Genomic DNA, 24,626 nt, shown 5'->3' with positions numbered 1-24,626 from the left:
TTGTTTTGACTTTTCTAATAATGATGTAATCTTCTCTTATGTTTTTAACAGTTTAATATACTTAAACCACTCAGCATTAAGAAATTACCAAATTTGTATAAAAATGCACACAATCCAAGTAAAGCACACAGCTCTCTGCTGAAAAGCAGACAATCAGCTTTTCTGTGTATTATACTGAAACACTTGGGGGCAATGTCATGATTCTGCATAGTCATAAATCTGTTGTAAGATGGCAGATGAGTGGTAGACAGCAAATATTTAGTTGTGTTTAATCTCATTTTGTGGGTTTCTGGCTGTGTGCCCCCCATTGTGTCCAGTTGGCAATACTTCATGCATATGCCGTTAAAGCTGTAAACTGATTGTGATGCACAAGGATGTATTTATGTGAGTTTCAGGGAAGAAGTTTATCTGCTCAGATGTTGTTTTTGTCAATATTTAATTTTATTATGATACAGTCATAGTTGTACTTGGAAAAGCTTATGATTTAGCTGAATAGTTGTTGGCTACCATCAGTTTAAGTGTGTGTGTGTTTGTGCGTGTGCGTGTGCGTGCATGCGTTATTGATTGACCAGCAGTTATTCCCTGAGGCCCGTGCTGTGTGGCGTTGATTGACAGGTTTGGATTAGCAGCTCAAACCCTCTGTTCTGTCACAGATTTACCCTGTGTTTACCCCCACAAACAGACAACACACATACAGCTTTTAAAACTATTACAGGCTGTCAGTGTTCAGAAACCTGTCCGTTAAACAACGGCTTGACAAAGACTTAGTGAATGACCTTGCTTTGGACAAGTTGGTAAATGGTAAGAGCCCAGAGCTGTAAAGTACAGAGAACAGAAATCAAGTCCGATGATTTTGCAGTTGTGGAAGCATAGTTTTGCTGCACTTTTGTAGTCTTTTGAAATCAAGACATGAACAAAGGGAAATAGAATATATTTTGTCTTATGTCCATTGTTCTTCTCTTTCAGTTCCGCTATAAAAGACGTGTTTACACTCAGACTCACCTGGATGAAAAGCAGCTCTCAAAGCTCCACACCAAGGTAAGATCTGTCATCCAGACATCTGAAGACCTTTTTTCCTTTGTTCCACCCTTTCAACTTAGTGACTGGCACATCTGAAGTACAATATATGAAACATATTGACTTATGTATGATTGCTTGGTCCATTCCTGTTCAATTGAACACTTTGTTTAGACCATGCAGACCCCTTACACCCATGCTTAAGAGCGAAATGCGCTCGAAGCATGGCAGATGTCATGAGCTAGGTATGTGTGCTGTGATCAGTATTAACAAAGGGAAAGAAAAGTCATAATGGTTACATTTGTTTCCCATCATATGACACCCCATTCCTACATTTCACCCTTCCTGCATAATTGCTTCTGCCAAAATACTCAGGGTAGCACTTCTTTTTATCCCGAACATGCTTCACTATTCTAAATTTGGTGGATAGGCAGGGTTATAGGGATAACACTAAAAAAGTCGTTCAATCTGACAAACCAAACGGCTAACCCTTGCAGATGGTGGTCAAGAGCAGGCAGGTTGTAGGATTGCAGATACAAAGAAGGAGAATAGATCTGGCTCCTGAGCAGAATAGACAATATGCCAGTAGGTGCTGATGATAGGGAGTAGGTACAGGCTCATTTATGCTCAACATTAGATACAAATATGAAAGCAGATGGAGCCTTCTGTCTGTACACTGGGTTCTTTCCATTTGATTTGTGCACATCCTTTGAAAGCTTTTTCAGATATGGGCAAAACAGAAAAAATGGAGCAGTATCTCTGGAAATTGTGGGGGCCAGTGTAGATAATTGTTCAAGCGAGACAAACGTAAGACCCGAGGAAGAAATTTCAACACTAGCAGAACCTTTACTGCCAAACATCTGTACAATGTTACTTTGGGACAAGGATTTTACATACAGGAGTTACATAATCACAACCTTCACCACCAATGCCATGTTAGTTGCTGTCAGAAACTCTCGAGTCTGTGCTGCCCTTCAGTGGATGTTTCGCTTAAAAGCCATGCCAACATAAAGAAATAGTGAAAGTGTGGGCAGTGACGGTTACAGCATCTGAAGTGACTTTCCATTTCGAGCTAGAGTGGAAGCTCTGAAGTAACAGAAGATGCAAATGAGACTATGATTTTGTGAGAGTGACCGTGAGAGAGAGATGCATGTTTTTGTGTGCATTTATGTGGGTGTGGTGAGTAGAGCAGACGGACAAGAATTTAATGCATTTGCACCAAACCCCATCAGAGAGCAGGAGATTTACACCGGGGGGAATCAATAGTGTCGACGGTGCATTTTTTTGTGTTTGTCGTGAGAGAAAAGAATAGTTAGGGCTGCTGTTCTAATGGCAGCTGCTTTCCCTCTTTTCTATGGGAAAAGATCATTTTACAGCTATTGCCAAACTTAACTGAATGAACACTTTTTTATCATATTGTTGATCCTAAGAATCATACTTAAGGGATGAGCTTTTGGCTGTGTACCTTTATTGAGGCTCCGTGCGAAAGGAAGTTTGAAATGGTGAATGAGAGGGAGATATAGAAAAGCATTCATAAGTCGGATGAGTCATGCTCTTAAATATTATATCGTTTCTAACCCGACATACCCAAACCTAGATTACTTCCTGTCCTGCTGCAACTAAAGTGGTATTTTCACAACATGCATCATCTGGCAAGAGAGATAAGTGCAGAAAAGTGTGACTCTTACAGCCAGGGATGGACTGAAACAATTATTCAGGTAGGAATTTGACATCATCCAAGGACACCCTGTTCACACAAACCACCAGTATGCTAACTTTGTAGGCTGATGTTTCTTTCTGTCAATTGTGCATCTGTTGCATAACGATGTCCAGGGGTTAAGAGGGAAATCCTGTTACGAATGACTCTTGCAACCTCGGAAGTCACAGTGATCACTATTCATTGTGCAGCGAGCTGCCCAGTGAGGCAGAGGTCAAGCATTAGCCTACTTTGCTAGTATGCAGCTCATTGCCGCAGGCTAAAGTTTAAAATTAGGTCAAAATTGATAGTATTTTTTTCCCCTCCTCACCTGACCCTAGCAGACCTTCATAGCCTGTCCTGGTTAACCATGAAGCATGGATGCATGGAAAATTTACATTTAATATAATTTTAATGAATAAAGGATTACTTGTGTGGTGTAGAAGATCGGCCAAGTGATGAATCAGATTGAAAAATGCATTGCTTTCTTGTGCACCCCCTTTTTTAATATATAGTCCTCCAAGTAATTCACTCAAACTTAATAAACATGCATATCTTTACTTTCAAATTTTTCCATTTGAGAAAATAATTGAATGTGTTCTACTCTTCATACAGTATTTATCAGTACTTCATTCAACACAGCATTCTACACAAGCCATGTGATGCAGTATATTGAGTAGAGGTATTTTATGCCTTCACATCGAAGGGAAGAAATCTGGGTGTGCGTCATTCAACCACAGTGATGTGTTTAGTCTTTAGCGTGATCTAATGAGAATTTAAGATAAAGTTCTGTGGGCTGGAACTGATTGAATTCATGAGAACCGCACTCAAGCAAATGAATGAGCACTTGCAAGATCACCTACTTCTTGCGGTCTTATTCATTAGGAACAAGGTACTAATGGTTTAGCTGAAACAGGGGATTCATCAGTGCAAATGTTTGTGACCTTGTGAGGAACTCTTAATTCACGAGACAGTCCTGAACAGACCTCATGCAGTTCACAGTTTATGGACCTCCATTTGATAAGAAGGTAGGTCAAATCATACATAAAATGAACGAAAGCCTTGGGCATAAAGATGGACAACGGGGAGGGGATTAGTTGGAGAAAATACATGAGGCACATACAGTAGTAGAGAGCATTTAGTAACGCACTATTTGGTAATGTGGTCACGAATGCCACAGAGCACACAGCCAGAACGAGGGCATTTCATATGTGTAACTATAATGAACCAGTATAGAAATCACTTTCAGTATTAAAATCCAAAATTGCTCTCGGGATAAATCTGATTAGTCTTCTCCAGTTTGATACACAAGCTAAACTCATACATGCCACATTTTCGTTGGTGTACGTGTGGGAGAGCACAATTCACAAAAGACTCTCACATAAAACATATTGCAGACTAATGCTATTCCTCCTACGCCAAGGCTTTGTATTGTCGTTAGCAGCTTATTGTATTTATGAATGAGAATTCTTGCATTATTTTCAGTTTACAATGAAACTACACAGAGGATGTAGCTCATTGTAGGTGTGATATTGTTCTGAGATGCCAGATCCCACAGAACATTCGTAGAGCTAAAAAATCTCTCCTAACACCCCAGTGTCATTGCAGCTGCAGCCAGCATTAAATTTAATGTGGGATTTTTGCATAATTCACACATACATGCACAAGTAGCTGCTGCATGGCACAGGATGAGAGGAGATTTCCATTGGGGAATCCCTTTATTTATCCCCTATTGACGATCCCCTAAAAGAGACTGAACATGGCAGCTGTGTTAAACAACACACAACAGCAAATTAATTTTTTTTTTTTTTTTTACTGAGATGTCAACATAGTTCAGCTGAAATAACATTATTATTTTAAATATATTTTCTTTAAATTCCTCAATTCAACTAAAACATAACCACCCACCAAAGAAGAGGAAGTATCTTTTTGCCCCGTGATGTCTAAAGAAAATATGTACTTCATATACTGTATGAAGTATACAGTATATGTATTCATACTCCTTGTAAGTGGAATTATTTGTGTATTGTGACAATATTTTCAGGAAGATACAAGCACATGTCCACAAGTCAACATAGTCATAAAGCATGTATTTTCGTGTTACACAATGTTGCTGTAAAAAGTTTCTATCAGGGGTTTGTACTCTTTTCACTTTGTATACAATCATATCTTTCCTTGCTCCTACATCCAAATCATTTTCCTCTCATTTTCCATTTCAGTTTTCCCTCCCTCTCCCCTCACGCCTTTTCTCCTCCCTTTATTTCCCCTCCCTCTTCTCTAGCTCTCTCTCTCTCTCTCTCTCTCTCTCTCTCTCTCTCTCTCTCTCTCTCTCTCTCTCTCTCTCTCTCTCTCTCTCTCTCTCTCTCTCTCTCCCCCACCCTCACCCTCCCTCTGTTCTCGTCAGCATCCTGCAAAATCAACCCTTACCATCTCTCCGTCTGTCTGTGCATGCACAGGAGTCACTGTGCGCGTCTATGCTCGGTTGAGTGTTGGTGTGAGTGACCATGTGAGTCCGCATGTGCTTCTTTGACAAGAAGGAGAGAGAGAGAACAAGAGGAGAGGACACGAGGAGGAGGGGGACTGTATATGGCCATGTGGAGGATGTTTTGGCATTGGGACTGTAGCTGACCTTCGGGAGTGCGTGTGTGACAGGGAGTGTGTCGGTGTGTGTGTATGTAAATGAGATGGGATCCGCTCTGGGCAGAAGACAAGCACCCGTGAGAGGGGGAAAAAAATCTAAAGAAGCCAGGAAGGCCAGACTCAATAGTAAGGTACCCCAATTGCTCTCACCATCTTTTTTAATTTAATTTAACCATGATCCGCTGTGTAAATGCACCTTTTTTCTTTGTCTCTCTCTTTTTCACACTTTTCTACCTCCAATTATTCACAAACACTCCCCCACCCATCCCTGTCTACCTGTCTCCTGCTCTCTCCCTCTCTCTGGCTTTCGTTCTGTTGTTATGCTCTGCTGCATGTTGGCTGTGTGAAGAGCTGGTGCAGTCTTGTCTGACACCCTGACAGAATGCTAATGTTTTTCTCTGCACTGGTTTAGTTACTAACTGTGGGTTTGGATTAGTGTGTCTGTGTGTATACTGTTTGTTTGTGTGTACCTGATATGTCTGAGGATTTGTTGATGTTTGTGTCTCAACTCTGTCACTAGTGTGAGTGGTTTATTTTACTTTTGGATCTTGGAGTTGAAGGCAAATTATTTTTGTGTGTGGTGATATCTTTGATTCGCACACATTCCTGTAGTCAAGTGTGTGTGGGTGCAAGCATGTATGAATATGTGTTTATGCATGCAACGAAAACAATGTGTGTGGAAGAATCTGTCAGTGGGTCTCTGTAGGACATAACTTGCCCTTTGGTCTTTACTCTGTGTTATCACAATGTTCTGCTTGTCTCACATTGCTGTCATAACCTGTCATTGATGCTCTCTGATGGAGACAGCTTCTCTCTGTGTGTGTGTGTGTGTGTGTGTTTGTGTCAGGGAGCTAAAAAGCTGCAAAGGGCTGAGAAGACAGCATACAATCATGGCCGGTGCACAGTGGGTAAACTTGTTAAGCTAAGTAACTGCCACATACAGTATTTTCTCTGAGCTGTCAGTCTTAGTCACTAAGGACTCAGCAGCTGGCAGCTGTTAACCAGACGCCCTGCGGATATGTAACCTGAGCTACTCTACAATATATTCCACACCGACTGCTCATAAGGTCAATTAATGATTTACGGTGTATAAAAAACTATTGTTACCATCTGTGAAAGCAGATTTTGTGTCTTTGATTGTGGTTTATGATGACAAGCAGTCAACTGTAGTACAAACTAGTTATTTGGCAGGTGTTTAGGTGTCTGTGAACAGATTTTCTCACCCTGATGGCATCACAACCATGTGAGACACAGTTGCAAAACTTAACAGATGTGTAGCTGAGATCAAAATCAAGGTGGAATTTGTTGGAGTTTTGTGTGAACTAGGAGCACTGGGTATCTAATAATGTGATGAGTGAGTATGTAAACATGTTTAGTGGCATTTTGGCTGGCGTCATCGCATCACCTGATGGTGTCCAGTTCGGAAAGCAGTGTGTCCTTTCTTCATATCAATTTTTTTCTTTTCTAAAATTACTATATTACGATTATGTTTTTTGTTGAGCTTTGTTCATCCATTATTCAAACTTTTCCAATGTTTAAACATAAGCAGGTTAATAATACGTTGTTTGTTAATGGCGTCACATCTTTGAGTCAGCGTTGTGCTTGACAGTCAAATGAATGGAGACCCAGGAGGTGCAACTCTCTTTTGTGAGAATTTTCATTGAGAATAACATAGCAGCAATTCATTATTTTGTGTTTAAATGTTCTCTCAAACTCTATCAGGTTGTAAATATTTTGTGTGTATGAGAGAGACGGTGATTAAACCAAAGAGAACGAATGAATTGATTCTGTTTTGTTCAGTATGCTCTGAAACCAGGCCATGTACAAACTATAGCTCCGGGCTGCCTCATAATACACCCCAGTAAGCGCTGTGTGGATGTTTGCTCATAGTTAATGCAAATTCAAATTCTTTTGGCTCTGTTTTTGTCTTTCAAGTTAAGTTTTATGTCAGTGCCGTAAGGAGGCATATGTTTCCATATCACCTCTTTTAAACCAGTTATATTGATATGTAAAAATAATCATATTAGCAGATGGTGAAGCAGACGTTGAAGGAAGGAGCTCACACATTTAGGTGAAATTAATTGCTCTTATCTTAGAAGAAAGGTTGATTGACAACAGCCAACGAGATGAGCAGAGGTTGGTTGACCAAAACTATTTCCCAGTCTGGCTTCTACCAGTCAGTGTTTGACATGTACAGCAGAGAGGATGCAGTACATCCCCCACTGTGTGCATCATGGCTCACACTGTGCAGTGTAAACTTCACATACTGTATGTGGAAATAATATCTGCCCATTTGTTTGGGTATATGCATGATGGAGACTTTATACACACTGATACTTTTGATAAAGTGCTCATATTATTCCTTTTGGATTTGTCCATTGAACTGGAACTGGACTTGCTGTTTGGTCTTGATGATTCTATGCCTCATTGCCCAAGTCCATTTCATAATAAAACATTAAGGCAGGGTAAAGCTCTTGCTCCCTACTCTGCAACATCCCACTAGCATGAAACTCCATTATTCTAGGTCAGGCAGTATGAATAGATAACTGTAGAATAGGATGCCAGAGGCATAAAGTACAATAGAGTTCTAATAATCATCTGCATGAATAAATACACTACCCACATACCCCCTGTCTCAGCCTGGAGCAGGCTGGCTGCCCTCCTCTGTTTCCGCTCCGTAGCCTGTGGGCCTGTTAGCAGCCAAAGCTCGAATGTAGGGGAGGATGTTTTTTGCTATATTTTCAACAATATTTGACATATGCTCTCCTAGGCTGAGCTCCAGTTCACCTTCAATCTGTTTAGTTGTGTTTCATTTGCTGGCTCATCCCCCCTACTGTCTGTCTGTCTGCTTGTTTTCTGGTATCCGTTTGTGTGTCTGTCTGAAAGCACATGACTGGACCTGATTCAGCGCTTTCTTTCACTGGACTCTTTGATACTGATGACCACATGCATTCCCCACATTCTCCCTCACCCCGCTAACAAAAACAAAGACACAAAAACATGTTGTAATGCAGCAATAATGCTCTGCTGTCATATTTCCTTTTTTTTTAGGCTGCACATGGACCTAATATTTATAATTACTGTGTAAGTTTTCATCTGTCACTGTGGCTACAATTGATACCAGTGACATGGTTGAAAAATTTATGATAATACCCAAATAAAAACACTCAAATCACTTCTGCAGCACAAAAGAAAATATGACAGAACATATCTCTTCATCTTAGTTCACACACATTATCTACCTCACAAGCATGTATAACTGCAGGTTTATTTATGTCATGTCTGTTAATTGCAATCCAATGGGACGCTGATACCCATTTTAGAGGCAAACAATTTCAGATACTGAGATATATACATATTTAGGATATAAATTTTTTGCCCCATGTATCAGTATTTTAAACACGCATCATTTGCAGTGATTCCCCAGCTGATGTGATCAGAACGTTATGACATTGGCCTGATTATAATTGTAAGTGCCTCCAATTCAAGCTACTTTTGAAGACAATAGAAGTTGAGTATCACTGCAAAAACACTCGTTAATAGTTTGCCCTTTTGTTGAGATCTTGCTAGTTAGCTCCATTTAATGCCTATGCATTCTTTTTATTGCATTAATGGGTTGGCAAGTAAACAAGAGCTCAATTGTAGTGATAGAAGAGACAATGCTTGACAAAGCCATGAAGCCAGTTTAGCCAGGAGGGTGGGTGGCAAGGGTGGAGTGTGCAGCAGAATGTGTTTGGGGATTCACGTACAATAACCCTGTGCGCTGCATGTTTTTGAGTGTGTTGACGAGTGGGGAAAAAGGCCATGGCTTTTCCCTGCTTTGTTCCAGACCTTTAGCCAGCCCTCTCAGAGCAAGCTCTCATCATCTCGCCTGCCCAAACTATAGAATACGAGATATTGTACAAAGCTAAAATATATTATCCCCGTGCTGCTGAACAGGAATACTCAGGAGACACCATGCTTCTGCGTTCAGAGAGAGCGACCAGGAGCCGGGCCACAGAGGTTAGACCCAGCACACTACTGCTAAAATGACTCATGAGATCCGGAGTAAACACAGGTTACTGTCACAGCGGGGCTATGCAATTGCAAGATGATGTTTTCAGCTAGATACCCATTAAGGAAGGAGTTTTTTTCGGAGTGAGCTTTAGTTTGTTCTGCTATTTGTTTGTTTGCCAGCTTTGAATTTTGTGGACTTACTATTTAAAGTTATCATGTGTCATTTAATGTTGAAAAGTAGTTTAAACGAAAATTTTGACATGTACCATGGTACCGTTCATTTGACCCCAACACCATGCTTACTGATTTGAGTGTGAACGATAAAAACAAACAGGAGCAGTTAGTTAAGAGTGATTTGACATGTCTCTTTCGGAAGAATTGAATCACAATAACTGTATCTCGCTTTAATTTCTAAACGTTATTCATTTAAAAAGCTTAAATGTAGAGATACCATACACAATAGGTTTACCAAACTGGTATGTGCATGCTGTGTCAGCGGATGGCAGGGGTCCAGGTAAGGCTTGATTTGGGCAAGAATGCAAAGAGGCGCTTTTGTTTCTCTTTGTCTCCTTTTTTGTTGTCCTTTATCTGCTTTCCACATTACATCTCAAAAAACACCAATAAAATAAACAGGACCCCCTGCCCCCCTCCTAAAACTAACAAAACAGATATCAAGCTCAGTGTAAGGTCTCTGAAATATGTTCTGAATGTGTTTGCTGCACAATGAACTTTGCTAACGCCTACAAACCCTGAAAGGGAGCAACAGGCATTATGATGATAAACAGAGGTGTGAAATTTAATTGCATAAACACAGGAACATTTACAGTCAATGATGTGTTATATGCTGTTGCTATAGTAACAGCACCCCATCACCGTCTTAGTGTGGGATATTTTCATGAATAACGTGTGTTTAGTGTGTTGAAATAAGAATCACAAGCTGGTGTGAGAGTGTTTGTGTAGATGTGATTGCTCGTGTAAGTATCTGTGTGAATGAGTCCAATAAATTTCAGCCCTGAGCCTCCAGTGCATTTTCATGTGGTGTTAGTCCCCCCTAAGCTTAGAAGTGTATCAAATTACTCAGAGATTTATTCTGCAGCCTTACAGTAAAGGTTCAGGATTTCTCTCATAGAAAATCCTACTCCTTGAGATCAAGTGCACGCTCTCTGAAATTCAGTATATTTGTCTTTTTGTAGTCGAGATCATTACAGTTTAAGCCTGTTAGTATGGATATTTAAGATTATTGAATACTGTCGGCTGCAGCCAAAACAGACGGGTGGTGGCAGAAATGCTTTAAGACACACACACACAAACACACACACACAAAAATAAACCAATCTGTGCTTATAGGCGTGAAGCTGTTCACAGCAGCTGCGTCTTTAAGGAGAGTTTAAATACCCACATTACACCAAGAAGGTTAATTAATATGTTCTGTAGCTTTAGTGTGTGTGTGTGTGTGTGTGTGTGTGTGTGTGTGTGTGTGTGTGTGTGTGTGTGTGTGTGTGTGTGTGTGTGTGTGTGTGTGTGTGTGTGTGTGTGTGTGTGTGTGTGTGTGTGTGTGTGTGTGTGTGTGTGTGTGTGGTTGACTTCTAAATGTTTAATTTAGTGGAAATCTGTATTCATTTTTTAAAGGATTATTTCACCAAAATTGCTTGAATATTAAGTGTCTCATCTATTTTGCTATATTATTATTATTTTCTATTGCAGCATGCTACAGACATTTCATAGCTTTTAACTCAATATGATTTAACATTCGGAAAGAGTTGAGTACAACAATACCAGAACTTTTAGAAGTTGGGAGCTTATAGTCAAAGTGCTCTACCATCATGGCAGAGGAAGGCATACTTATCATAGATTATCAACCCAGCAAGTCTAGAATGCTGATGCTTTGTGTAAACCCATTGAGTCAGACAGCCAGTCAGGAGCCCATTTGACACAGAGCCATTATTTTAGCTATAATTAGATTGACTCACAGTGAGGGAGCCACTACAGTGGTCAGCAGAAATAAACCTGGGATATGACTTGAACCAAAAACATATGGTCTGTAAAATAATTTCAAATGATCAAAAATATCTGTTTGCCAGTGTGTGATACCTTTACTGGTGTATTCAGAATAAGATGTTACTCGTCCCCGGTGCATGGCTGGTTCTTTAGCAAATAAGGCATCGGATGAAAATAACAAACAATATGACTTGTTACAACCAACAGAAATTTTACCTAATGTAACATTTACACTAGCTGAGGAAGATACAAGCATGTCCACAAGTCAACATAGTCATAAAGCATGTATTATCGTGTTACACAATGTTGCTGTAAAAAAAGTTTCTATCAGGGGTTTGTACTCTTTTCACTTTGTATACAATCATATCTTTCCTTGCTCTTACATCCAAATCATTTTCCTCTCATTTTCTCTTTCAGTTCTCCCTCCCTCTCCCCTCACGCCTTTTCTCCTCCCTTTATTTTCCCTCCCTCTTCTCTAGCCCAATCTCTCTCTCTCTCTCTCTCTCTCTCTCTCTCTCTCTCTCTCTCTCTCTCTCTCTCTCTCTCTCTCTCTCTCTCTCTCTCTCTCTCTCTCTCTCCATGTCTTTGCCCTACTCTCCTCCATTCCTTCCCCTCACGTGTCTCCATTTTCTTGTGTTTCTGCCACACCACATCATTGTTTTGCATTTTTAATGGAAACTTGCTCTGCAATAAATCCATGAATTATAGAAAAAACTGACAAATAAAACTAGCCAAGCCATTAGACCGTGTTTTTTTTCTCCTGCTGAAAAGAATAGGTTTGAAAAGAGATGCCTCTTGCTTTCATCATGATCCTTGAGTCAAAAGGAAAATGGTCTATGACCCTGATAACTATAGTGTGTACGCTCACTGGTTTTGCCAAAGACCTTAAGTGCATCTTAGTATGCTGACATGATGCCTTTTGCTTTTATTTTCTTCAGCCTGAGAGAGTATTCCGGATGCTTCTTTTTATTTCCAGTTGGTTCATTTCAAGTTAAGTCGAGTGAAATTCAGTTTACGTAGCCTAATATCACAAATGTGTCTCATGGGGCTCAACATGACTTGAGTCTCAGCTCTCTGTCCATATTTATACAACATGATCAACAAAACCCATCATTTTGGAACTGCAGTGTCTTTACTTTGCAGTAGTGGTTCATCATCCTCGTATTTTTTAAACCGCTTGAGTCATTTTTCCTCTTGCTTTCTTATCTGAGACCATTTTCACTTTCAAGTGAACTGTGAAAGTGTTCTGAGACTTTGCACCCAGTTGTATTTTGACAGAATTTTACTTTTGATAAATCACTAAGGAAAAATGTTACACAAATCCAACAAAACACTTAGAAAGACAAATGGTGGGGTTGAGTCGTACATTGATAAACAGAGGTGTTAATGTATTTATCGCTGCTGTTAAGAGCTGTCGTGTGGGTATGAAAATGCACCCTGAGTATTCATGTATCTAATCTGGAATTATGTGTCTCTTGGTTTGTTTGTCTAATTAAAATGCAGTGCCCCTGCAGCAGGGACAGCCTCTGTACAAAGCATCTGGGAGAAAGGGGTCAAGGCCTGCCCACTCATGCTACAGCCTTTATATAAGTGACTGCCAACAAAGCGTAGACAAAGTATCAGGAACACACTGTGCCAGATGAGGGTGTTTGGTTTTGCTGACGTGACTACACACCAGAAGAGGCAGTTGTCTCTTTTAATGTGCACCAGATTTTTGTTGCCACAGTTGGTTTGCAAGTAAATGCATCTCTTCTCCATACGCTGAAAATGCCTTAGGTTGGACTGTATGAATGGGCACTTTCCGAGGCCTTGTCTACCTGCAGATATTCAAACTGATATTTTCCTCTCTACACAGCAGCGCTAACCAAACAGAGAAACCGGTATATAGTCGTTGTTGTTGTTGTTGTTGTTTCTGACATATTCTCATTACACAATGTGATGCATTTTAGTGACTTATGATGGGAGTGATATCTTGGACTCTGACCATTTGCTTTTCTTAGTGATACACAATCTGTTATACTGCTGGCACTGACAGCAGAAATCTGTGTTGACAGTGTGAAGCATTGCTTCTGTGTCCGCTCGAGGCCTAAGCTCTTTCCCAACAGTTTAGGCTGTGTTCTTATCATTCTGATGTCTGATGGTCCCGAGAGCATCTCCATGACCCACTGCCCTGGCTCACTGTGTTTATCGCCTAAGCAGCTGAGACACTTTGGAGCATGTGTGTAATTTACGGGCCAACTCGCATCAGGCCAGTACATGATCCTCCTGAATAAGCATTATGTTGGTGAGCGTTGTAATTACTTTTCATCCATGGCACAGCGTACTGTAGGCCAGCTGTGAGGGACCAGGGGCTACGTAGCCATGTGGTAATGAGTGTATATATAGGGCAGTGAAAGTGTCTGACACACATTTGTACCGCTGTATGGATCACACATGGATGCACATAAGCTATTGAACAGGACATTGCAAACCTTTTTTCATGCGGCTTTGTAAAAGGAGGAGAAAGACCAAAAGAGAAAAGCTGTAGAAAACAGTGAGTAAAACAGACACGGAGGACAGAATTGGACGCAGGGGGAGTCGTGTTGTCTCTGTGATTTCTGCCCTCCTACCCAGACTTTTATCAGGTAGTGCCAGATAATCCCTCTCCAGTGCTGGAGGAGAGGCTCCTCCGTGTACTCAACTAAAAGAAGGAGCCTTTATCTTCTGTGCCCTTGGAGCTGAAAAGGCTTGTGATGCTGCACATGGTGCTACTAGGTACTCGGGACAAATCCAGGCGTGCCATGAAATTAAGAGAGATAAAGCTGAAGCCAGGAAGTCGAAACTCCTTTCATGGAAAATATACTGTGCAACAAAGAAAATAAAACGTGAATATACTCCAAAATGGAAATATTCAAAGCCAGGTTTTTAACCAAATGATTCAAAAAGCGATATAGTGAACTTACTTTTATCAATAATTTATACTTACTACATTCTTTATCAGATACTTTTCTGGAAACATCAAGAAGCGGCAGAATAGTTTGTTATTTTTTTTCAACATAGGGACAAATTTCAATCACAGACCATACAAATGGATTGCTGTAGCTGGAAGAGTAATTTCTAATCATACGGAGATCCGGCTCGTAAACCTTGTGTCGAGCATCAAACTGAATAAGGAGGCTATTTCCTTTAGACAAGTTGGTAAATAGACAAAAGAGTCCACACGTTTATTATCGCTGCTGTTTCTTGCACTTGTGTACTGAGATTAAACACTATGGTTCATTACTTTCCTCCTCCCTTTCCTTTGTTTTTCTTGTCTTTTCTCCTTTTCTTTTGATTCAGCACAGCAGGGTCACCTTTCGTCATGACAGCGGTGTTTGTAGAATATGTATATATTTTTTGGGCCAACACTGATGAGTAAATATCTGTAAATCTGTGTATTTTGATTTTAAGGTTTGTTTAATAAAACATAATGATTAAGCCAGTAATCTCTAAGACGTCCTAAAAGAACAAACTTAAACATCACAACCTCAGCAAGTGTAACTTCAAACTAGTAAAACGAGTAAGAGAGTAAGAGAAAAAGGTCTCACGTGTGATGAGCAGAAATAAGGAGAAACACTAAATACTGCAGTACAACTTTTGCCACCAGAAGCACTGGTGCTTGCTACTGAAAAGCATCACTTAAGTGACCATGCAACACAACACATTTGTCTTTGTTTCACCTTTACTGTATCACTAAAATTGATAACAAATAGACAAATTTTAACGTTAATTTTTGCGCTTTTGAAAACCTAGTTACCAGAGATAACTATCTGTAGATTCTACCTTTTACAAATGTTTTCTAAATGCCAAACATCCGTTCTGTCTGTACACGCTTGCTATAAGGCAGCAAATAGAGTAATTACCCCTCCCCAAGAATACTTCTGCTCACAAAAGTCGAAGCGTAAAGTGCATGTATGAGAAATGCTGCAGTTGCGGTCATTCCAGCACAATCACAACATGCTTCATGCTGTGTTTCCTGTTTTCAGTTTGTGGTAAGAAAGCTTAGTTTTCCATACAACACATCCATTAAATATACACGCGCAATTTCACAGCCACGTAAAACTGCATGAGTCGTTTCTGTCAGAATCAGGTCTTTGAATGAATGAATGATCTGCTGTGAATGATCCTAGTCTTGATAAAATCAATCGATAGTTAATTTCACTGACACCAAAGGGCCAAGTGACAGTGAGAGTACTTATGGACAGGATAGAGGAAGATCACATAACGCTAAGAGCTCTCTTCATCCCACGGTGATAAGATGACAAGAGCCTTGCATTAGCGGTCCACTCTAATCACACTCTATGTGACTTACACACATACACACACCTACAATATATATTAACTGGGGGTGGGTGATGCAAACTGCACTGGTTCCTTATCAAATTTAGTGGCACAGGCTCCAAAAATGGCTCCAAAAAGTCACTGTATCTTACCACACCAAACCAAAACGTGTATTGCTTTAAATAAAGTATGAGATTCAAGGGCAGTTGGTGTGATACATGTGACTGAGACTTATGTGACTGACGAATATCAGCTGCTGAGTTTCCTGCTGTGTTGGTAATCCGTATTGAATTGCTACTGAAAAGAGATAAGAACTGTCTCCTTCTCCATTAGCCAAAACCAGATAGGACTGACCAAGAGCACATCTTTCCTGCTAAAGCAAAACAGGCCTGTGTCTGCCTCTGTTCTCTGTGCACCTTATTGTATCTGTGTGGATTTAGATCTGTAACGTCTATAGATACCTCCTCTACATTATTTTTATTCAAAACGAGCTTCTCTTAAAGTGGCCACTCAGGGTTCCACATTTGTCCTTGCGGATTTAATTGGGCCCCCATTCCTCCATGGAAAGGGCTGTGGTTGCAGTGATGTAGATTAGACCAACTTACATGCATTTGTGTGTAGGGGTGTCACGATACCAAAAATTCAGTAGTCGGTGCCAATACCAGTAAAATAACACGATTCTCGATGCCAATTTCGATACCAAGGTAAAAAAAAAAGTGCATTATTTGGATGTTGTTAATGTCATATACGGTAATTCAATGTGCTTGCGCTGCGCATATACTGAGGGTTATACGGTAGTTGCGGTCGCATGTGAATGACGCTTTGTTGTGAGACACGTTATGCATTAAATTATACATCTGCCTCACGCCGGGTTTACACCGGACGCTGAAGCGACGCCAAAGCGACTCGTAAGCGCAGGACCAAGCCTTAAATAACAGCTGGCTCCAATCCACTCCCAAGCGCCGCTTCAGCTTCCGGTGTAAACAACCATGTGCCGGCGCGCTAAGGATTAGCGCGGAGCGGCGGCGTTGCTTCCGTGTCCGGTGTAAACCCGGCGTCAAACGCAAAATACTTCCATACACGACTCTTTGTGCCTTTTTAATAAACAAGTTGAGGTGGGGCGAACGCTGCAGCCGCAGTTGCCGTCTTGGTTTTCAGAATGTGAACGTCGACTGGGGCAGCACCGATGCTAATGCTAAGTTGCTAACAGCTGCTGGCATCGAAGCTGACGGTGCCTACGGTACTTCAAAAACTTGGGCATCGGCATCGTTTTGTAATCTAAGTATCGACAGGTATCGTAGGTATCGGTTCTCGTGACATCCCTATTTGTGTGTGCACTTGTGTATGTGATGGTGTTTTACCTTGGAATTCTTATTACTGCAGCTAATTAACATTTATGAAAACATGTACAGATTCTTGAGTGTTGACCTGGATGAATCTAGGACCAAGATATTAACAGCAGATCCTCTCAATCCTGTAAGTTGCAGTGTGAAGTCACCACAGATCAGATTTGTTCCATCCCATCCCCTGTCACCCTGGCACTGGTGTTTTGTGGCTTATCTCTCCTTCCGAATGCTGTCAATATGTGCTCAACCCTTCTGACAGGGAGCTGCCCGCTCTTGCCTTTTAAGAGATGTTCTGATCCAGTTGTCAAGCCGTAACGATCTGGCCTTTGTCAAAGTCGCCCAGGTCTTTACAGGTGTCTCTTTCTCTTATACTCAACACACTGACTGTGAGAACGGACACTTTACTTATTGTCTAATGTATCCCAGACCCAGAAATGCACGGTTGTCATAAGATAATCAACTTTATTGCTTTTGTCTGTAAGTGCCCATAATGGTATGGCTCATTAGTGTGTATGCTGGATCTTTAAGGCTGGCTAATAAAAACATTGATTTTTACTTCACAAAATTAGGGACATGTAATTCACGTTCACTGACTTTCCTTAAGCAGTAATTGTGCTTGTACTCTTATGCGGAAATAGTTACCGACAATTGGGTTTCAGTAGAGCATCAACTCCCCCAACAATGAGTTCAATCACAGCTCCACAACCATTTTCCTATTTGTGTGATTGACTGTTGTTTCTGTGTTAGTGGGTTATTGCCTCCTACGGCTGTGCAGTCTGAGGTTTCAGACGAGCTGTCATGCTGTTACAAACGGGGACGATTGCCAGAGAAGCCTACATGGATACCACACGTTCATTACTCACCCTGTATAGCTTGTGTAATATTTCAAGTCCGCAGTAAAACAGCTGTGTTGGTGTTTCTTTAAAAGGTTGAGTGAAAAATAATTTCCAGGACGTTTGCTGTTTTTTTTTTTATTCCTCCTCAAAGACCACTTTCCACTGCTGTAGATTAGTTGTATGAGGCATATCAGTTAATCATCCACTTCTCTGTCGATGAGTTGCTTTTTCACAATATTTGACGTTTTATTCTTGCTGACACTGTGGTTTTTAAGTGGGCAGAACTTTCTGCTGTTTGCATGATGTTACCCCAGATTTAGTTTTCTGCTTCACTCTATCTCACCTGTCATTATATGATTCATTAATGAATGAATGAAATGTAAAGCTACTTTTCTATTTCTTTAACAGTTTTGTACTTTTACTTCTTATATTGTATTTTACTACTCTTTCATGAAGTGTGAAGAGCGCTTTTATCACTCACTCGTAAATCAGGATGGGCTGCTTGTACACGTACAAATTGATGAATGGGACTGAAAATGCAATAGATAGACCTATCTACTGTTAAGCAGGTTGCTACTAAGAGTAATAGGTAATCACTGCAAAGATGGTTGCAAAAAACGATCCACAGTTATCTCTCTGTACCAGCTGAAGGCTTTTCTCCGAGTTTTTGTTGAAGCTTGGGAACATGACAGGGAGTTTTTGATTAAGTTAGGAAGAAAGAGAATTGCTGAATCTTAAGAACCAGACATAAAAGAGGTGCGCGTATTAAAATTTTGTAAGATTCTTCTTTTTATGTTTCCGAAGGATAACATTTAGGGACTTTTCAGAAAGACTTTGAGTTGAAATGTCTTTCACACAATATATTGTTTTTTAAACTTAAATTAATTTAAGTTCTGGAAATCAGTTAATTGCTGAGTCACTTAATTTCTGGCTGTTACTTAAGTTAATATTCTATAGAACACAGGTGACATTAATGCAGCTGCGTTTTAAATGAAGGAAAATTACTGCCTGGTCCTTTGACCAGTGTTCATTAGGAGATACATTTAGTAGTAGGATAGATTTAGGTATTTGTTAATTTTATAGCAAATAATTTGGTCTTACCAAAACAGTCACCATCAAATGATCTTCTCCTTACACGGATTAAAATTTTGGGCCACAGTCATTTCTCAACTAGTGCTGTTTAGCTAATCCACCGATTGTAATAAAATCTTCTAGTTACATGATCGTTTCGGGTCGTTTCATACACGACACCATGAAACAAGTTTTAACTGCTGTAGCCCACGACTGCAAAGTACCCTATGTTTCAGTTCTACTAACTTATTCATTTGAGGTTTTGGGAGTGCAACCAAGTGGAACGATGTGTCCCTGCTTGCCTTAAAACAACTTCCTAACATAAGTTCACCGCTATTGTGTGAGTGTGTGTATGTAGGCTTTCTGTGCACACTCGCACACCATGGGATATCTTACTCTGCTCACACCACTCAGCAGCAAGTGCGTTACATGATGGGAGTGAAAAGCTCTCACACTGATTATTCTGACTTGCTGCAGGAGAGAGGACAAGAACATATTTTACCTTATTTTATGTTTAAATCAATTAATAGGGAATAGATCTGTTGAATTACTTTATATTGTTGTACAACAAATTAAAATGTAACTGAGACTTTAATCTGTATGAGGAATGAAAAACTAAATATTGGTTGAACAATTATCTTAAATTAGTCAATTTGACATGGACTGACACTGACAGTTGATTACACTGTTTTTTTGTGTTTATTTGTGCGTGTCTGAGCGAAAGGATGATGGCAAGAGGGAGAACATATTTATTAACGACGCTGAAGCAGATAAATCATTAAAAAGACTTCTTGTCAGCCCTGTGTCAAACAGGCAATAAAACACACATCAGATCCAACTGATCAGTGGAAAATCATCCCTGAACGTCCACCAAGGTAATGTGCAGGATACAAAAGCACATACGCACACACACACACACACACACACACACACACACACACACACACACACGTACACACACATACTCAAACAACGCAACCTCAGTGCTCTTCCCACTCGTGTACATTGGCTGCCAGAGCTGTCTTTGTATCCCATCACCATAACAACTGCCTCACAGAGCATCTGGAAAAAAAGGAAAAAGCCAAAGTGGATTTCTCTCACACAGTCTGACTTGGAGATGGTGAGAGTAGCGGTCGGCAGCTCCTCACGGCATGTCAGTGTGGTGTGTCAGAGTGAACACGAAGCAGGCTTGTAGAGGCAAGCTGGCTCCAGATGACTCCGTTTGACGAGAGCCGCTGTGTGATGTGAAATTTGGAAGGTATCGTAGAGTGTGACTTTTCAGAGGGAGGGATAGACGGTAGATGATTCCACATATGGTGAGTGTCTAACGGCTGCTTGATTGTCTTCTCATTCCTGTCTGAGCCTTGTGCAAATTATCGAGTTTGTAAATGCAGTGTGTGTGTGTGTGTGTGTGGAAGCTTTTGCACATGTGGATATTATGTAATGACTTGTGCTCAGAAACCTTGAGTGCAATGATAATGAAAGTTCTGAAGCTCCTTTGGGATACTGCAGAAACTGTAATTAGGTCCTCAAGATGCATCTTAGGCTATCATGTTTTCATAATTTTTTTTTTAATATACTTTAAATTACCAAAATCCTAACATACTGGAGCTTATTTGTTTAAAAAAAATATTTGTCTAGTGTAATTTCAGTGGGCGGTCATTAAATACATTGTTGTCTATGATATTATCTAACAGTCTAAGATAGATTGTTTACCTGATTCCTCACTCTTTAGACTAGAGTACAGTTCTAGGGAAAGAAATGAAGTGTATATGTGCATACATTAGGATTTTGCAGGGTCATATTTGCACATGTATATCTTGTTTAGTGGAAATGATTTTAAACATTGATATTGCCTCTCAGGTACTGCAGAATAGTATGAAATCAAATGTAACATGATATCCTGGGCTCCGTGTTCCACGTTGTTGTTCAGCACTTTGTATGTTTCAATTCTGGAAATTGCAAAATACAATTTTACAGTTCAAGCAGTTGTCATGAGTTATTGGCTGTGCCCACTAAGGTCAGTCTAGCTGGGGTGAAAGCTCAACAAGTTTGAACTTTTCACACCACCACTTTACTCAGTGCACTGTAGACTTCCACACAAAGCTGTTGTGAGGCACCATGTGCATAGCAATGGGAAGGGATGCGCAAAAGCTGTTTTTCCTTTACTTTGCAGCACTTTACCTTGTCTTTTTTGGTTCATCCTATAATTGCTCGTATATCTACTGCACATGGTCCATTTGCTTGGTATGATGGAACATAAATAAAACCTAGCAACACAGAAGCAGAGAGCAGACACTTATGCTTTCATCTCTGAACTGCTGCATTATTAAGCATCACCATCCACATGAGTCTGACATCACCCAATCACAGCTGTCTCTTCCTCTTGCTTCCCGATCTCCCCGTTCCCTTGTCTCCCTCTATTAGGCAAACTTGAAGAAGTTTATGGAGTATGTGCAGCAGAGAAACATTGAAAAGGTTTCAAGGTTCCTGGAGAAAGGCCTGGACCCAAACTTCCATGATCCAGACACAGGAGGTAAGAAACTCTGCTAAGAAATAGTGCATCCATACACTATTTAATTTGTTGGCCTTTTTGTCAACCGTGATTTATTTATCCTTTTGTGCTTTTTCTCTATCTCCCTCTTTCTCTCTCTCACACACACTCTTGTTCGGTCTCTTTCTCTGTCTTTACCACAAAATGACCATGTATGGATTTTCTGAAATAAGCCCTATGCAAGCTGGGTAAAGCTGGATTACTCTCTTTGCTAATCTCCTCATGTTTATGCAACTGTTTGTCCAGCCATAAAGGAGATTTCCCTGTTGGGTGACCTGTAGTCTAACAGAGGAGCTGTGAAGCGAGGGCATCCTGAGAATAGGTTGGTTTAACACCTACAGGATGCGGCCACTTAGGCCCACCAGAGGCTGACAATCAGGACAGCCAAGGCAGTTATCTAACTGGAAAGCCACTGTAGATGTAAACCCACAGTTTGAATGACTGTACTGGGTAATGTTGGCATCAAATATAGACAGCTTCAATTGTGAGAGAAGTTAATTCGTTAGCAGAATTCACCATAATGTCATGGAGGAAATATAGATTGCTTATACATCTTTGCATTTTTACAGAATGTCCTTTAACACTGGCGGCACAGCTGGAGGGATGTGCAGATCTCATCAAGGTGCTGAAGAGTGGAGGGGCACATGTGGACTTCAGAACAAAGGATGGCATTACTGCTTTACACAAGTCTGTGCGCAGCAAGAACCATACAGCGCTTATAGTGAGTAAAACACACACACACACAATCACAGCAGAAAGCTGAATCATCGCTTTTATTTCTTTTGCAAACTCAATTGCCTGCTTGCAAACTTCCTCTAAGGAAAATTAGAATTTGCAGGCAGTCAATCTGTAGCAGAGGGTGCTTGAGCAATTACTAAATATGTGGGGCTTAATACTCCGTCTGTAAATGGGCTGGCATATTTACTGAATGGCCCTGAATGTGTCTGGTCTGAGGAGGCTTGTATCCCAAATGAAAGGCTTTACATGAGTCATACTAATTGATTTCATGACGAGCAGGAAATGTTCAAATAGAAATTTGCTAGTTCCACCCAGTTATAAGTCCTTAACTAATTCAGTCTCGCTGGGCCATGTAACACACTTGAGCTGTTGCTGCTGCTATACTACATTTGCAGATGTGTGACTGAACTGATCAGTACCACAGATTAAATATGTTTTCTAATTTTTCAGTATTTTTCCGCTGACACACCATTACCTAACAATAAGAACAGCTTCTGTATATAATCCATTCACATGTACCTGTGTCTTTGACCTTCACATTGCATGGTGGTAATAGATTTAACATGATAGAACAGGATGATGGATGGTACCGTGTGAAGACCTTCAAGCATCATTCCCCTGTAACCAACATCTTTTCCCACCAGACGCTGTTGGACTTGGGCGCATCACCTGACTATAAAGACAGTAGGGGGTTGACTCCTCTGTACCACAGCTCGATGGTCGGAGGAGACCCCTACTGCTGTGAGCTGCTGCTGCACGATCATGCCCAGGTCGGCTGTGTGGATGAGAATGGCTGGCAGGAGATACACCAGGTATTACAAACTGACACACACACACACACGGACAAAATAGTGGTGGGTTGTGTGCAGAATATAAAAGCAGGTGCAGTGTAAGTGCTCTTGTCTGGTTTTCAGAGTTTTTTTTATTTTTGTGTTTTCAACAGTTTCTTTTTTGGTAGTCAAGCCCTCAGGGTTGGAAGGAAGTGTGGGAGGACTGTCCGACGTTTCTGTAGATCTCCTCTTAAGTCCATTTGTATCAAGACTTTTTAAAGGAAGAAATAAATGCATTTATTTGAAAAAGCATTGGTAAATTATTGTAGTAATTGAATAAGTTTACTCTGTGGTAGTTTGCTTCAACTACCCATTCTATATTTACAATACACATTTGTAATATTCAAACAAAGATATATGTACAGTAGCACAAACCTTGATGGCTACTGAAAGTTGATTTGCTATGCATGTCGAGATGTATGTCGTTACAACGGAGTTTAGAGGCCTACATACATTTCTTAGGGTTCAGAGTTAACTTATTCTCACAAAGTTTTCATTGTGCTGTAGCTGCAGCTCAATCTTAAGTGCCTTCCAGTCTAACCAGTGTTGCGCAGTATGTTGTGTGCTTATTATATACACACAGCCCCAAGGCACACCCTGCACTGCAACCTAATGGAGGTTGGTGCCCACATGCTGTCTTTGTTTGTTTGTTTTTTGCTTATATCTCAGTAGTGACAGAAACACGCTCAAAATGTGAATGTTCTCATACAGAACAATGGAACCGCACAGACAACAAAGCTGTGAGTTTCAACTTTTTTGTGGCTGACACTGAATATGAATTAGAACAGAAGTTCCTTCTGGGTTTAAGAGCAGCACTGTAGTGAGAGTAAAAACGTATATTTCAATGCAAATGGTCTGTGGAAGAAAATGTACTATTTCTATATAATTTATTTTATTGCCATAGTTTTTCCTTTTCATTTTAAGTAAGAAGCAAAATATTTCCTGCAATGACCCTTCATTACTCACATTTACTTCATCTTTCTGTCTGCTAGTCTGTCTTTTATTCTCTCACAGTTACTAATATTTACTTTTGGTCCTGCAAAGCTGTTTCTCGAGGTCGAGCTTTATTACTGAGGTAATTAATTATGAGCAAGAACACAAACAAGCACAAACAGATTTGTTCTTACGTGACAGATATGAGCAGTTTAAGATAGTTCCTCTGTAAATGTAGCCTCTCTCCCTGTCTCTTCGTGTTATCCCAGACTGACATGATGATGACATCAGGGCTCAGTGGGCACCATAGCATCTGTTATGGGACTTCTTTCGTTTTCCTTGTTGCTTGCTCTTTATGACCCTGACTGTATGTTTGGGGATGTTGTCATGCTGCTCATTTAAAGTGCTCTTGGCCGTATTTTGTCACAGCAGCTTTTACATTTCAGCTCATGTGGGGACAATTCTCTGACTCAGATCGCTGCATCGGCATCTATATGCAGGTCACTGTCCACTACCATCCTCTGCTGCACTTGACACTGTGCTGGACTTAAATATTTAGTCTAATATCTCAGGGACTGTTGTCCCTACGACAGTCTCTCATATCAACCGGACACATTTTCTAGCATCTAACTTCTCTGAAACCATTCCTGCTTTATTCTTTATAGCTCTGAT

General features: G+C 40.5%; 1 protein-coding gene across 3 annotated transcripts in view; it reads left to right on the top strand.

The window, feature by feature from the left end:
- The window catches only part of shank3a (SH3 and multiple ankyrin repeat domains 3a), a 128,824-nt gene that overhangs the window by 29,761 nt on the left and 74,437 nt on the right, over positions 1–24,626 (top strand). For all 3 annotated transcript variants that reach the window (XM_061076117.1, XM_061076114.1, XM_061076115.1), the window contains exons 3-6: positions 967–1,038; positions 21,327–21,435; positions 22,023–22,174; positions 22,836–23,003. In XM_061076117.1, coding sequence (XP_060932100.1) covers positions 967–1,038; positions 21,327–21,435; positions 22,023–22,174; positions 22,836–23,003 — 501 coding nt within the window. The remainder of the gene's footprint in view (positions 1–966; positions 1,039–21,326; positions 21,436–22,022; positions 22,175–22,835; positions 23,004–24,626) is intronic.

Source organism: Limanda limanda, chromosome 8 (assembly GCF_963576545.1).
Source record: "Limanda limanda chromosome 8, fLimLim1.1, whole genome shotgun sequence".
Classification (NCBI taxonomy): Eukaryota; Metazoa; Chordata; class Actinopteri; order Pleuronectiformes; family Pleuronectidae; genus Limanda; species Limanda limanda.
This window is presented reverse-complemented; position numbering and strand designations above follow the sequence as displayed.